Raw genomic sequence first — 16,646 nt, forward strand, 5'->3', positions numbered from 1 at the left:
CACCAAGGACTCCACAGTTCAACTCTGAGCTACATATATTTCTCTTCTATTGCTCCTAAACAATATTCCATGCCAAGATTGATGGATACCAGTTGGTTGGAGTCCTATAAAATAGGAGATGAAAAGGAACTTGGTTCATCTTTCTCTGCGTAACTGTGCGTGAAGAACATAAAACGGTTCTCTATTTTATAACTTGCTATTTGAATCGCTACTTTTCCCCTGCTACTTTTCTGTCTTTTCTATAAAGGAGATATTGTGGGTGAATCTACAGCAGTGTTTCTCAACCCTGGCAACTTTAAGATATGTGGACTTCAGCTCCCAGAATTCCCCAGCCAGCATGGCTGGCTGGGGAATTCTGGGAGTTGAAGTCCACCCATCTTAAAGTTGCCAAGGTTGAGAAACACTGGTTTACGGTAACCCAAAATCAGAAGTCGGTTAATGCTTTTTCAAATTAAAAAAAAAAATCACTTATATATTAAGACACTTGATTATTTAAATGTGTTAGTCTGAAAAGATGCTAATGGACTCTTGATCTTTTTCTACACTGGCAAATCTTTCTGGAGCTATAAGGTCACTTTTCACAACTATCCGACTATTTATTATCAATGTATTACTAATGCATTACTTTATTATCAACGTAGATAATTGAATGATTGTTATTGGTTTCAATAACCTCCCTCCTTATATTAAGCCAGGAAAAATTGTGCTGATCGCTGTGATGTGAACCTCTGCTAAGCTGTGCTGGAATTGAAAAACGTTTTAAAGGAACAGCAACTACATTCAAGCTGTGATTCAAGAAATCTATGCAATGGTTGCATTGCGTACCGTTGTCTTCTGGGGTGACTGTACTCCCTGGAACAAAGACCTTGAGATGGAAGGGGAAAGATTTCTATGTTTTTCCCCTCCCCGAACAGGCACGTCTGCAGCAATGCCTGGAACCCTTCCGTGCATCGGTCACAAGTCCTCCAAGCAACATCCATCCTCTTGGCACGGGCTCATAAAGCAGAGACATGTGGTTTTATTCAAAGTGCATTATCAAAATTGCATTAAACCTCATTGTGGGCATCCTTAATTAGGGCTGAGTAGCCTCTCCTTCCGTGGCACACACATGTTCCTAACTGCTCTGAGCTGGAGTTAGAGAAAGAAAGTAGATTAAAATCACTCTGAATCCCAATTGCTTTATCCATTTCCCCTTATGTAGAGCTGGCAGGCCAGGCTGTACGTGATGCTGTTAGACCATTTACTCATTCTCAAATTGATTCCTTCCTTTTCAGCGACCGTTTCCGAAAGGCCAAAATGCAGCAACAACAGATGCCTTTTCGTTTGCATCAGCCCCAGGCTTGGTGAGACAAAACAGACACAGGAACGATATCCCAAGGAAAGGCCTTGCAAGGCGCACCGCGGATTATGCTTTTTAGTCATCCTAAAAAGTGATATTTATAGCTCTGGAAAAGAAGAGGAGAGGTCACCTATTGCTGCTAAGAGGAAAATATCGAAGGACCAATTTTGAGACAACCATGACCCCATCCTGCACATCTCAACCCCAGGAATCCTACACATCAACTAGCACAGCTTTAATATTTATGCATGACATTTAGTGGCAGTCTTCCCATTTTCCATCTTAAGCAAATATTTTCCTATTAACTTGCTCATCCACGAATACCTCGCCGGGGGAAGGCTGAACCAGGGAATTGTAGATATGCATGGATACAGACACCAGAGACAGCTCGCTGCAGTGGTTAAAGGCACCACACTAAAACCCGGGAGACTGTGAGTTCTGGTCCTGCCTTGGGCACGAAGCCAGCTGGGCGATGTTGGGCCGGCCCCTCTCTCTCAGCCCAGGAAGAATCAACGACTTCCAAAAATGGTGCAGAGAAAATTGCAGGGACTTGTTCAGGCATCGCCAGGAGCCAAGACTGACTTGAAGGCACATACCCCCACGTATATAAAAACACAGACTACTGATGTTAGAGCGTCCCAAGCAATTGTGGACCTCCCTTCAAGCTGCAACCACATTTCGCCCAACCATCTGCTTGAAGAAAGAGCTAATCACAAATAACCTGGTGGAAAACAACACTAACCCCACTTGGAACAGAAATGCAATGACCCTTAGCACATCCTTGGTCCCTTTGCCTCAACGGCTGAGCCATAGCTTGCTCAGTGATCAGGATTCAAGGTCGCCCTCCATGAGGAATGTCCAATTTTTTAAGGCCTGACGCTCCATTTGGCCTTTGAGTGACAGCACCCCAAACCAGAGAGGGGCAGAGCCCGGGCAAGGTTGTGAGTGAGGAAAGCCCAATTTGGTTTCTTTGGCCATTAAATAACATTTAGAACAGGGCATGCATGAAGATACCCCCCTCTTGAATTCTTTCTCTCTTCTGAAACATTGTAAGGCGGTAGTGATCTCTGGAGGAGGCTCAGGAGCAACCCTAAGGTTTACAGGGGGCCGTTCAAAAATGCACACTGAAAAAATCTGGGAGGCGGATGAAAAGAAGGCTTAGAAAATGCACGCTGCCGTCCTTCCCCTCCCTTCTTCCCGAGCAACCAGCCCAAATGCCTTTTATTGATTTGCCTGAGATGCTGAGTGGATGTTCCTTGGTGGGGGAGGGAGACTCCGTTAGCATCTGTAAGAAGAAGAATAAAGAGATTGAAAAGTAAAATGACTACCGCGGCTCCTGAATCTCATGCAGGGGAGAGCAAATAATCCATGCATCGTTTTGAGGTTATCAAAGCTTTCAGGGCCATGAAGCGTCCCCAGGAACTGCCAATTTTTCTCCCCAAATGAGGTTTCTTGCTACGCAATCCAGACACCAGAAGATCCTCCGGCTTCCTTATTAACTAGTTCTCCAAAAGAACCCGCTGCCATTGCTGGATAGAACCGTCCTGCACACTGGACAAGTTTTTCACATGACCGCCAACCCCCTTTTGGGTCATCTGCATCAGCCTAGAGAAAGCTGACGGGCTATCAGGCACTTTCCTGGATATATGCCCGTTCCATCAAATGATGACTTGTTATTCTAACAGAAGAATCGATTTCCACGCATGTCTGGTGGTGTGAGAAGGAGAAAGGAGGCATCGGGGGGAAAATGAAATGAAGGAGGTGAAGACAGTGATAATGACTTGCTGATCGCGACCCTTTGCCAAACACCCCTTAGGGAACAACAATCTATTTCCTTCTTGTTCAGATATTTAGGATGAAAGTAACCATGAGGGTTACTCTTTAAAAAATCCCAATTCTTGATGACTGGTTTGCTACCACCATGCTGCTTCTTTAGATACCAGCAAAACTCATCCTTCACATGGTAACCCGCAGCCCATCTTGTCCCCTCCAGCTATTCAGAAGTACAGTAGAGTTCCCAGAGTTCATACTAATGTGGAAGGCACACATGGGGATGCTGGACTTGAGGGTGTGCAACATGGGAGCTGAAGCTTGTCAGAAGTTAAATGGGAACTTGCAGTTCGATTCAATGAGAGAACGGATCGGTGTTGAGATGAGGGAGATACAGGTAGTCCCTGGGTTAAGAACACCCGAGTTACAGACAACCCATAGTTAAGAACAGAGCTGTTGTAGCAAAATTTGAGTTAAATACACAGTGATTTGAGTTAAATACCCAACGGTTCAAGTTCATTACACAATACTACTTATACAGTATTATACAATAATACTGTTCCGACTTACGTACTAATTCGACTTAAGGACAGACCTTGGGAATGGAATTTGTTCTTAAACTGGGGACTACCTGTAAATCCAAGAACAAGAAGCTAAGATGGGGTAGACATATCCAAGTTACAGCTAGCACCACTGGGGTATAAAATGGTATACAGGTAGTATGTATATGTGAAATAAGAACGCCCAGTTTAAGGATGACCCATAGTTAAGAACGGAGCCTATTGTAGCAAAATTTGAGTTAAATACACAATGGTTCAAGTTCATTACACAATACTACTTACACCCGTGTTTCTCAAGCTTGGCAACTTTAAGATGAGTGGACTTCAACTCCCAGAATTCCCTAGCCAATTCTGGGAATTGAAGTCCACTCATCTTAAAGTTGCCAAGCTTGAGAAAAGCTGACTTATATAGTATTATACAATAACACTGTTCCGGCTTACATACAAATTCAACTTAAGGACAGACCTTGGGAACGGAACTCGTTCTCATACTGGGGACTCCCCATATTCAAAGATTCTCCGTTCCAGTATCAGGTCTGCATGGAGCATAGGGAGCTCTCTGCAACCCGAATGGGCCCGGCCTGCGCCTTCTGCAGCCAAACCAGCTTCCTACCGCTGAGCCAAGGTCAAACTCTGTTAACTTCAAGAGCAGCCGAAATCGCTACCCAGGCTTACAAAGACCTTGCTCTCGAGCCACAAGGTGATCTAACGCAGCCCGATGCACCAAAGCTCATTAAGAAAGGCCTTGCTGATGCGCCCAATGCTGTTCCAGCACATTTGGAGTGATTTTCAGCCCCCTGCAATAGATCACCCAGCTGCGTGCCACTCCAGGGTTCCCCAAGCAGCCGTTTATCCTCGTGGAAAGCCGGTTTTCCTTTTCAGCCATTACTCTCGGCGGGTCACGCTCAGCACCAACCACCAGTGATTTATCTTCCTTTGCAGTCCTCCAGCCCCATAAGGATTTTTAAGGACAAGCAGTCTGTCCTTCCCATAACCCCAGCAGGCATGGCAGACCGCCAGCTAGCAGCATGTCCAAGCGGGCACAGCCTTTTCCACCCCTGCCCGTTCCAGGGGGTGATTCAACGAAGGGAGGTTGAAAGGAACAAGGGCCCTGAAGCGCTCGTGACACAACATTGTGCAATCCGAGCAAAGCCACCAGATATAATGGGGGTGAGAGTTCTGCAAAAGTGGTCTCCTCCGTCCATCTAGCTCTTCTGACCACTCGGAGTGGCACGTGCTAATTTCGTGCCTCATCTGCTTTCCGAAAACATCATGGGGGAGCTCACAAAACAGCTGCCAGAGATGGGCATGGTCAGACACAAAGGGTTGCCCACCAGGTATTCTCCAACATGGCCACTTTAAGATAGGTGGACTTCAATTTCCAGAATTCCCCAGCCAGCATGGCTGGCTGGGGAATTCTGGGAGTTGAAGTCCACCTGTCTTAAAACAGCCAAGTTGGAGACACACTGCTCCACGCTGCGTCCTCTCTTTGCTATTCCTGCCAATCCTATGAAATTGTGCAAATTATTAAATTATAGAGAGAGAGTCAGGATCTGTCTCTCTCTCTGCCAGCACAACTCTCCAAAAACTGAACAGGATGGGAGCAAATTTGGGGTGTGGCGGGAAGAAACGGGCAAAAGAAAGGTGGAGTTCCAGTAAATTTAAAGCAAGTATATTGTTAACTGAAATCTGCGGCGGGGAGGGTCAGAAGTCCATTCTTTTCCTCCTGTGGTTGTTTTTTCTCCTTTTCTTTTCTGCACTTTTCTTTTTTATTATTTTCTCTTTTTCCAATCCCTTCTCCTTTCCATATTCTCTTTCTTAATGTTAGCTTTGGTTAGTTTTTACTGTTCTTTTTTTCAAAAAAATTAATAAAGTCATGATTAAAAAACAAAAGAAAGATCGAGTTCCAAAAAGGCAGGGGGCTGCAGGGGGGAAAAAAAACGACAACCAAATATTCCCATAGGGGAGAAGCAAAGTGGGGCAAAGGCTTGGAATATTGCTGATGGCTCCTTTCTAATCCCCCCTTCTGGTCACATGACCAAGGGCAGAGCCACCTGTCCTCTGCAGTTTGCCCCCTTCTTTTCCTAGGCCAATGTTGTCCAAACTTGGTCACTTTAAGACGAGTGGACTTCAACTCCCAGAATTCCCCAGCCAGCATGGCTGGCTGGGGAATTCTGGGAGTTGAAGTCCACTCATCTTAAAGTGGCCAAGTTTGGATAACACTGGCCTAGGCAAAGGGCCCCATTCCAGAAAAAGCCCAGGGCTGAAGTCTCCCCCAACCCCATTTTATTTTCTAAGAATGGTTTTAGAATCCAGAGGCATGTTTGGAAATAAAAGATCAGGCCAAATGGCACATTCCTATGCCAACTTCCCCATCTGTTCTGCATTTAAGTATTTAAAAAGTTAGGGAGAGCAAACAGCCTGATGGGCATCAAGGGAGATGGCCTGCAGGTCCCAGAGGAGAGCGCAACCGAGGAATGCCAGCTGCTCTTCTGTGGCTGTTAGTTGTGGGTGAGGCTCCTTCACAATCACGGACCCTTTGGGGAAGAAACTAGGGCTTTTAGCACCCAGGATGAAGAGCACCACATTTGGGGATGCAGCAGTGAGGCTCAGTTTCTTCACCCTTCTTGTGCAGATGCCGCATTTAAATTCACAAGTGACCAGCTGAAAATGTGCGTGCAAAAATCACGGCCCATTTGCAAAGGTGTCTTGCAGAGTTGATTATTTTGCACAGGTGTAGCAGATCTCTGTGCAACTCAAGTGCTCGTTTTGCGTAGCTACTGTATTTTGAAAAGCCCTTTCTGTCCCTTCGGTGTGAATCTGTTCAGGAGGATCTGCAAAGGGAAGCAACTGAGCTATGCGTTCAGATTTTAATTTAGCATCCCAGCAAATCTTTAGGGCTTGCAGAAAACTCTACAATATCTGGAGAGAAAGGAATCCAGAGGCCGGTCTAACTAAAAATGTAGATTCAGCCCCAGACCTACACAAATCCTTCAACAGATTCTCCTGATTGCAGAATTCAGCATCTGAAAAATAACGGCGAGGATCCGCGTACACCCACACATATTTGCAAACAGACTTTGGGGAATACTAGAGATTTTTGTCCACCTTTACGCTTCCCACAGTACTGTAGCTCTAAAACAGTAAGGACCACCTGCATCTTCAATGCAAGAGATGAAACAGAAAGGCGTTTTTTAAATTAAAAATATAAAACCCACCAAGGGTAGCATTAAAACACTTCTCGGCACCTGTGAGGCACTGCCAAATAACTCGTCCTTAAAACAAGAGCGATATAATGAAACGTGGATCGAAACAAACACATTCAGAAAACCAACCAACCGAGAAAATGGGCCTTTGGGAGAAGATTCCAAAAACGGGACACACCACTGAGAAGGCCTTGTCTGGGGTTGGGTTCCCCAAGGGCGATGCGCGTCTACAGTCTGGATCTCCCAAAGTGAGGCAGAACATGTGCAAAGGCAAACACCATACCCTTCTGCCCACTTTAAAGCTGCCACATTTTTGCACACCGTTTCCTATCCGCCGTTGCGGACGGCTGCATTTGCAATCCTGCGCCTTTTCAGAAACAGAATCCAAGTCAATGCCGTCAATCTGATTGTACCCGAGGCCCATAAAACCGTAGAGCCAGACCTTCTGCACAAACATTTATGGGTTGTCTCTGTGCAAATACTAATCTGTCCAGGGATGCAGAATTTTACTCCTTTAAGCTATTCTGGCTAAAACCAGTTTCTGCGTCAGGGGCAGCCAATATGGTTCCACGCTGTCAAGTGACAATCCCAAGAACAGAAAAGCACTTTGGATTTTATTCCTTTCCCCACTTTCCAAAGATACTGTTTGCCCTGTATCGCAGAATTTTAATTGTATAATTAACTGTACGCCAGGGTAGGCACTGTGGGGTTTGTAGGCATCAAGAATATCGACTGTAACTCTGATTTCCAAGGTGTGCACTTCTTTCTCTCAGCAGGCATTATAATCTCACTTTTGGTCATTTTTGCCCCCCTTAAAAAAATCATGTGGATTTAAAAAATTCCCAAGGTTCCAGTTTCCACGGGCCTTTTCCCGTCTAATGCAAGTTTTCAAAGGAAAAACAAAGAATCTAAACATTATCTTTCGTGATGGGATACAACTGGAATCAGTTGAGGCATAACTGACATTTTCCTACGTTCCTGATTTTTTCCAAAACATGTTTCTGAGCAGCTTCTTGGCAGTGACTTAACATTATGCTCCTAAAGAGCACCCCGATCTGCAGGAAGTCAGCAGGGAAAACATGGTTTTCTGCATCCTCTGTTTGATTATGCTACAGCTTTTTCAGCTTCTCCTCCCCTCCCATTCCTCCCGGGTTCGCGCAGAGCATCAGATGTGAATTTTCAATGGGAAGAGCACAGATTGATATTGAAATCAAGAAGCACATTGTTTCCCAGGTCCAAGATCCAGGATGTGATGTCAGGGTTAACAGCTGTATCAGGCCATCTTTTTTTTCCTCCAGGGCTAAATCCTCCCACTTGAGTTCGTTCACAAGTGACCTGTTGGGTGCAGCTACAGCCCTGGAGTTAAACTCTGCACCTGGCGCAACATCTGGAATGGACCTACGGACCTTGTCAACCCACAGCATTCAGTTCTTAACAGCTTCCCCAACCTGGTGCTCCTCCAGATGTGTTTATAAGTTGCAACTCTTAAGATCCTCTAGCCAACGTGGGCAGGTTCGCCACGGAGAGAGGTCTGGATGGAGCAGTTTCTTCCAAGCTGAGGGCTGGGTGTTTTCTTCAAATTTCTAGTGGCCACTTTCTAAAAACAAGGAGGTGGGACCAGAACAAAGAGGCATGTGGGCCAGGACAAAAATTAAATTGGACTAAATTTCACTCAAATGTAATTAAATGAAATCCACTGTATGTAGCTTCTAGGATTACTTTTCATGTATATCTTAATACAGTGTTTCCCAATCTTGGCAACTTTAAGATGTGTAGACTTCAACTCCCAGAATTCCCCAGCCAGCATGGCTGGCTGGGGAATTCTGGGAGTTGAAGTCCACACAACTTAAAATTGCTAAAGTTGAGAAACGCTGCCCTAATATGACCTTGCTGTTTCATTAACACATTATAAAAGTTACAAACGTTAATGGCTTTGGGGACTAAACCTGAGATATTTAGGGGGGAGGCCTTGCCGATCCTGCAGCTCTGAAATTTTGGTTTGTAGACTCTGGGCTTAGGGTGTGTAGGAAAGAGTGTGATGTTTGTATCTGGGCAATGCAAAACATGCTGTTTTTGTCTCTTTGCTTTGGGGAAAATCTTCCTATTTTTGTAAACAAATAAACCAATGAACACTCGACCACTTTAGGGAAACTAACCTACCTTTCTTTGGAATAAGACATAGGATAGAGCAGAAAACTGTGGGTTCAAAGAAGTGCGCCTTTCACCTCAGACCTACTGGGCTTCTGATCACAATGGTCCATGGGATGAAGCTCCGTGGGATGAAGACCCACCACTGCAACCATTTTGTGAGGATGTCCAACCACACTTTCCAAAGAAGAGACACATACTTTTGGATGCCAGAAAAGCTGGAACCTGGCCTCAACTTACCCCCACAACATTGTTGTTGTTGTCGTCATTACTTGTTGAACAGCTTTCCAATGTTCAAAAAGATTCACATGCTTTCTTTAGTCAAACATCTTTAGATCATTCAGCGAAGGTGGCCAGACAATTTTTTCTCCCATCCTGCAGCACCAAAACTCTGAGATAATAGTTTGGCTGAGACCTTCAACAATTTCATGGCAATAGTGAGATTTAAACCTAGATTTTCCAATGTGTGGTTTGGGTTTTTGGTTGCTAACTACACTTATTTTTGTAATGTTCTTAAATTCTGAGCAACTTGCAACGTGCATACCCTCTCCAGAAGTTGTGACCTGCCCAAGTGGGGGCAACTGTTGTTCCTCTAGGTCTTTAGCTAAATATTCACTATTGGCCTCTGCAAATTGGCTACTAAGCTAAGCAGGAAAAGACACAACTGGGGAAATTTAAATATTGCGGTCTCAGGCCCAACCAAATGTCTCCTTCAGATTCCAAAACTGAAAAACAGATTCAGCCACGTGTGCGGCTTATTCTAGCAAACCCACTCATGCAAAGATCTGACACTTTTACCTTGGGTGGTAGCCAAAAGAAAGCCTCCCCCCCCCCCCACCATAAACCTATCCATCTTTGGCAAAATATTTACACAACAGTCAATCAAGCTGTTTCTACAAACAAGGAAAGGTAACTGGGGATTGGAGCTGTGCCAACGTTTTCTTTCTTTTTTAAAAAACATTTATTTAAAACATTTAGAGTCTGTCCAGTAGCCAGATAACATGAATCTTTCTTGAAGTCTTAGCAAAGTTTTAAGCAGGCAGCCAGATCAAATCAATCCCCTATTTACTTATAGAATACAACCCCTTTTGGGTTGAACGTATCAGGAGAACAGACAAGGTCTGTAACTGATCCTTTCCTGAAATACTCCAAATTAGTTCTCTTTACCCCAAGATGCATGGAAAACTAACTGGTCCTCACCCCTGGCTGTAAGCTAAGACTGAGAAGAAGAGATTTGTCACATTCTTGAGTTAACAGCAGACCATTCTTCCCCAAGATGACCTTCCAGATGTTTAGAAGACTTCAACTCCCAGTGCTAAGAATCCAGGGTGTTGAAATCCACATATCTGGAGGACGACCATCTTTTAGAAGGGCTGAACATTTGAGACACGTGCACCATCCTGCAGTTTTACACAACAGCCTGCAGGCCACCCTAAAAAATAAAAATCAGAACGACTCCAAAGCTCACACGGTTGGAAAGAGCACACAGCCGGATAGGTCATCTGCTTACAGAGGCAGTTGGTTAACTGCTCTAAGCAAGGTTGGGGGATTCGATAAGCCAGTGTTTCTCAACCTTGGCCGCTTGAAGATGTGTGGACTTCAACTCCCAGAATTCCCCAGCCAGCCTGGCTGGGGAATTCTGGGAGTTGAAGTCCACACATCTTCAAGCGGCCAAGGTTGAGAAATGCTGCAATAGGGTGTCAAACGTGTTCCAATCCTGCAAGGCCCTTCCACGCAAAGCACCAGCAGGCCTGGGAAAGGATTCAATTTTGAAAAAATACAGTACTAGAGGAAGCAAAGCCATTTTTTCTTTCTCCCTTTCTGCAACCTGCTATCCTAGACTCTCTCCTTGACAAGGCCCCTTCGAAAACAAAACCACCCTTTCAGTATCTGTAAAACACACAACCCCCTTCCAACAGCGAGTCCCAAAGCACCTGCGCACTCACAAGCCCCACATTTCGAACCCCGATTAGAAAAGCAATCCGGCCTTTCTGGTTTCCAGATGCTAATTGATTTCCCCCCAACCCGTCCTTTCCAGGGAACAGCCCTTCCCATCTTCAAAAGTACTCACGAGCATTCAATGACAAGCGCTAATGGGAACGGTATCCAAACACACACACAACATGTTTTAGTTTGTTGTGGCTGCGGACGGCCACACCTCTGGGGCAAAAGTGCTTGATCAAAAGGAGAGAAGGCGATAAGGGGGGAGAGATCAAAGGAGAAAAGGGAAGGGGGTGTGGCAAGAGGTAAGGGAGGAAGAAAAGTCTTCTCTGCAAAAAATTCCTGCAACGAATGTACCGGAGGAGAAAAAGTCATTGGCCTGGCTAGAAACATCTGGATAAGAATGGCACTTCTGTAATTTTAGACATGCTTGAAAATGAAGGTCGCTTCAGGTATCCAGTGCCTCCGTTCTGCAAGAAATCAGGAGTCTGGTAGCAACTTTGCTGACCACCAGATTTCCTGAAAAGGCAGAAGCTGCAGCGCGGAGACATCAGATGCACCGGCCACTCCAGGTGTCTGATGAAGTGATCTGCAGCTCACGAAATCTGTCTTTTAATAACATTTGTAAGTTGGAAAAGCTGCTTTCCATCTCTCTTCCCACGATCCATTACCTGTGGATCCATTCATTTGCCCATGGATCTCCACTTTTAGGCTGATTTCTCTCCCTCTGATGAATTCCAGCCCGCCTCCCAACCCAACTAGAAGTTTTTTCCCACTTTATCTTTGGACTTTTTAACCCTTTGAACAGGACATCCAGGCAGGGTTTACTGAATTAAACAAACCACAACTGATCTGAAGTTTTTATTTTAAAATGCCTTTTCGGTTAGTCTCAACTCTTGGTGATTCCACGGGAGTCTCCACGCAGTCTTCTTTCTGCAGAATTTCTGAAAACGTTCTGTAGAAGTCACGGTCTCCCAGCTGCTAGTCCAGCATCTTCCCCACTAACCTCTCATGTATCGTGTGAAGCCGTAAATCGTGACTTACAAACCCTAGGGCCATTCTGCACCAAAACCAAACCAGCCCCATTGCAGTCCAGTGCAATGCAGGGCCCCGGCCACACACACAAACTTGCAACAAAAGGAAAGGATCAGCAGACCTTTTCATAAGTAAGTTCATAACTTATACCTATTCCAAAATAAATCAATGCTTATCACCCCACACTGGACGTATAACTTTAATGCAAGAGATGGAACAAATGATCTACCCCGCTCCTGAAATGCTTCTTTTTTGAAAACTGTGACAATCCTGTTTTGCTCCTGAGGAGCTAATGAGGCCAAAGAAAAAATCAGTAAAATGGGAACTGCATTTGTAGATGGACAGTCAGTGGCAGCACCACGGAATATGGTGGACCAATTCTCTCTGTAAAAGTGACGCTTTTACACACACAGTGGAGAAAGTAATGCCTTTTCTCAAAAAACAACAACAAAAACCCTAAGCAGAATGAAACCCGGTTAGTATTTGGATGGAAAGCTGCCAGAAAAACTCAGATGGTAGAAGTTGAAAAACAAAAATCTTGGAAAAAGGTGACGGCAAGTCACTTTGTACAGTTGCAAGACCGACACGTGTCACTACAGGCTGATTTGAATGAAGCAGCTCAGCAGCGTTGTACCTGGCTAGCGGGGCTCTGCCTGGATCCAAAACGATTGGGAGCAAGTGTGGCCGACCTGCACTCATTCAGGTTAACGCCACGCGTAATGCAACGGCGTCTTTAATGACAGCAGAGGTGCTGCGCTTGGGTGAAGTCCAAAGCGCTTCTTCCCAATCATTTTTGAACTGTGCTCGCTCCTACTGGTTGGAAAGGGGGCCACTAGGAAACCCCAATTCTAGATGGGGAAAAAAAGCCATTCTGTACAAACATAACAGCAAACGCTATTGCTGTTCAGAAAACTACAAGGATACACCCATGAAGTCAACTCAATTCAGGATTTTTATTCTTTATGCCAGATCATATCAGCTTGTGACTATATCAGTGCTGAGAGCAATGCTCCTCGTGGGTGTGATGCGCTCGACAAAAATGTAAACAGACGGGGGAAGAGTTAAGTGTTTTAATGGATAATTGTGACAAATACCCTGCTCAGTCTGTCAGAGCTACATGCAAGATAAAACAGGCCTTCGTATTAAGTAGCTGACGCGCTGACTATTTTCAATCACTTCTCTTGTTTGCTATGGATTACTACAACACGATGCTTTCATTTTTTTATATTTCCCTGGAATATCGTTTCCACCTGGGTCTCTTTTGGGCCAGAATGTGTCCCGCTGACACATCTCTTGACAGTTACCAGACTCCTTTGCAGACTGGCTCTTTAAATGCTTAAAAGATTATCTTAATTTTAAACAAAATTAGGGGAGCAGATGGCACCCTCCCGGCATTGTTTAACGGCAAGACCATTCCTGGGGCTTAGAGATTGCCTTGAGGAATTCTCAGAAATAGAAGTCGGGGTGACTGTAAGTCAATGCTTTGCTAGGATGCGGGTCCACGTTATTGGGGACAAGGATCAAGGTAAGGGGAGCTGGGGGAACTCTGGGCGACTCACACAGAACATTAAAAACATAAATATATATAAATACATAAAACATCAATTTAAAAACATTTCTAAAAAAGGGAAAGGAGAGTCCAAGAAAATGAAAAATCTGGGGCTGAAGACAGCAGGCCTCTATGGGGCTAGCCATCCCTGTGCGAGAGTTAAGGAAGAGGACAAGGCACGACCTGTTTTCTGGCCAAGCAGAGCAGCCAGGACCACCATTTGAACAGACGAGCCCCCACAGCAACCATTTTGCGAAAGCCCCCTCAACCGACTCTCACACTTCCCAATGTGCTTGTTCACTTGAAAAGGGTGGAGATCCCCAATGTCAAGACTGGGAATTCTGCAATCGCACAACCAGCGTTCACAGGCGATGCTTGTTGTAAGACTGTAAAGATGATCCGCCCGCTCTTGTGGTCCTATTTCTGCTACAGAGGCAGCGCTGCCCCAAATAAGGTGCCCATGCCATCTTGCCCTTCCAAATATCTTTCTCATCTTGGAGGACCCGAGGGCTGTTCTGCCCTGTTGTCCAAATCCTTACATAGCCATTTGAAGAAAAGGACCGCTGAGTTCTCCTATTTTGTGCACCCAAAAACTAAAACCCAGACAGCTGTCTTACTGACTTACTATCATTACAGCTGGCAATGCTCTATTGAATCCCCCAACCATCTTTCCTGTCTGAAAATTTTTTTAAAAAAGTGGGGGGGGAGGAAAGTTGTATTCATATTCAAGCTATTATTCCTGGAGAAAGATCTTTCTTTGATTTCTTTGTGTTTTCCACAAAATGTCCATAAGGAGTTTCCGGTCAGCAACAGACATAGTCTTTTCTCTAATCAAAGAAGTCAAACTGGCCATCTCAGCGAGTTCCATCATCTTCACCAACCGTTCCTCCATGGGAGGTATTACCGAGCCTCTCCCTCTTTGTGCATACAAAAATCTCGCTGCAGGTATCATATACAAAAACAAAGCTCCGTGACTTTTCCCCAACCATTTGCCTATCAGTTCCCCCCCCCCCAAAGACCTCTGGTCTCAATTGTATATTAATCTTTAAAGCCCTCTGAATCAGTGCATGTATTTGAATCCAGCATGTTCTAGCTTTTGTACACGTCCACCAAGCATGATAAAATCTCAGGAGCCGCACCGATTCTTTGGGATGGCCTTCCAGCAGACATCGGTTGGCTCCCCCCAACTACCTTCTGGAAGTTGTTCCAAACAGACTCTTCCAAAGGACGTTTGACCCCATCTTGGTTTGGTGACCATTTGGTTTCATTTAGCTTTATCCTCTCTTTTCCATCAGTTTGCAGACTTTTCACTTGTATACTTTTAGCTCCCTGTATATTGTTTCTTATATATCTTACTTGTAGATGGCCAACAGTCTTGCAGGCCTGGGTGGTCTATCTATAAAAATAAATCACCATCCTCTTCCTCATCCGCAGGCCAGATGCAGCGGCTCTCTACCCATGACATTCGTGGCTCTCTACGCCACGAAATTCCCCGAGATTCCAGCCTGTCCGATCAGCCCTCCCTGAAAAGTTTGCAAGGCTGTTGCTAAAGCCAAGACATTTAAACTTCCCCCCACAGGGTTTGTACCCAAGACTGCTCTTCAGCAGTGGGAAAATAACATGTGTTCACCAGCTCAAGGGGAAGCAATATTTAAATGCTGCCAGCTTTGGATTCAAGCACTCTGACCTCAGCACATCAGCTGCAGCAAGGTCGGTCGACACGCTATGATGCCCTATTTGCCTAGTTTCAAAGACCAAAAACCGAGAGTGGCCATCAGCAGGTCCTAAGTAGCTTGCAAAATGTTTCCAGTGCAGCTGAAGAAAGACCAGGAGGAGATTCTTGCAGTCAGGAAGAAGAATATTTTCCTTTCTATTTTCTTTACACAGTGCTGAATTTTGTAAGCCAGCACACCAATCTTCTCATTTCACTGCAAGGAAGATGCCCCAGCCCTCTGCCCTGCTCTTACTTAAAGGTCATTTTAATTGAGCACGGCTATCTCAAAGCCCCTGAGGATCCAATCTGGATTCTCCCTGCACTAGGAACGTGCAGTCCCAGCGTCCAGGCGTTCGGACTAATAGAAGCCAAGGCATATCCATCACTTCACCCCTGGCAGGAGAACCTTGCCAGACCAAAGTCAGGGTTTGCTGATTCATAAACCCTCATTTAGGCTGCAAAATCTGTGGACGATGCTGTGTCCCACTGAGTGCAATGGGGTGTTTGTTTGAACAGACCTGCACAGGATTGTTATTCACAATCTGTTTGTCTCTGAACTTTTATCTCTAACGTTAGGGGTTCCGCAACAGAGACCTGGAATTCGGACGCAAAGCACCTTGGACTTTTTACAACAAGAAGGGGAACGTGAACCCAACAGAGATTCACTTTGCACAGCAACACACAAAATTGGTTAATATTTTGCAGAGCTCCTGAGAACGTGGTTGGACCCCCCAAACAACCTGTTATTGATAAGGCACATCCCTGTAACGCCTTTTGCAAATACACCGAGTTTTTATTACAGTATACGCCACCGCATCTTAAATTCACTCCTTTCTACTCTCAAATATCTGAAAACATTCTGGATTCGTTTGGCGGGAGATCCTACCCAAAGACAACTCCAACCTTGTAATCGGTGATGACAATGACAGGTCCATTACAGAGCAAACTTCACCTGTTGAATTTCCGCTTAGTGGCCAGGGGTTGGAAATAGAGGCCCCACCCAAATTTTCTTGCACACGAGCTCCAGATACATGCACAGACTCCTTCAAAAAGGTAGTTGTTAACATCAAAAACAGATGTCACGTAAACTCTTACACGAGCCCCTTAAGACATGGCTGGACGCTTTTGCAGAGATCAAGGTTTAGGTAGATCATCTTCCAGAAATTTTGGACTTCTGCTCCCATCAGCCACAGCCAGCATAGCCCATGACCAGAGAGTAGGGGAGGTGTAGTCCAAAATTTCTGGAGGACAACAAGTATTCCTGGCCAAGCACCCTTTACTTTAGAGAAGGTCATCTTCTCTGGGAAAAGATGTTGAGTTGCAAGGATTGCCCAGTTGATGCCTGGGTTAACGATAAGGGTCAGCAGAAGGGAGTTGAGACCAC

General features: G+C 45.1%; 1 protein-coding gene across 3 annotated transcripts in view; it reads right to left on the reverse strand.

Moving 5' to 3' along the window:
• GAB2 (GRB2 associated binding protein 2) overlaps positions 1–16,646 on the reverse strand; it is a 135,440-nt gene that overhangs the window by 115,952 nt on the left and 2,842 nt on the right. Inside the window, exon 1 of one of the 3 annotated variants that reach the window (XM_088140496.1) lies at positions 11,095–11,178. The exons of the other annotated variants lie outside the window; for them this stretch is intronic. Coding sequence (XP_087996622.1) covers positions 11,095–11,100 — 6 coding nt within the window. The 5' untranslated portion in view covers positions 11,101–11,178. Of the gene's footprint in view, positions 1–11,094; positions 11,179–16,646 lie in introns of those variants that run through there. 3 annotated transcript variants of the gene reach the window in all.

This window comes from Python bivittatus, unplaced genomic scaffold (genome assembly GCF_059951505.1).
Source record: "Python bivittatus isolate LINGU-HERP-01145 unplaced genomic scaffold, Pbiv_v1 ctg000340_np1212, whole genome shotgun sequence".
In the NCBI taxonomy this organism is placed as follows: domain Eukaryota; kingdom Metazoa; phylum Chordata; class Lepidosauria; order Squamata; family Pythonidae; genus Python; species Python bivittatus.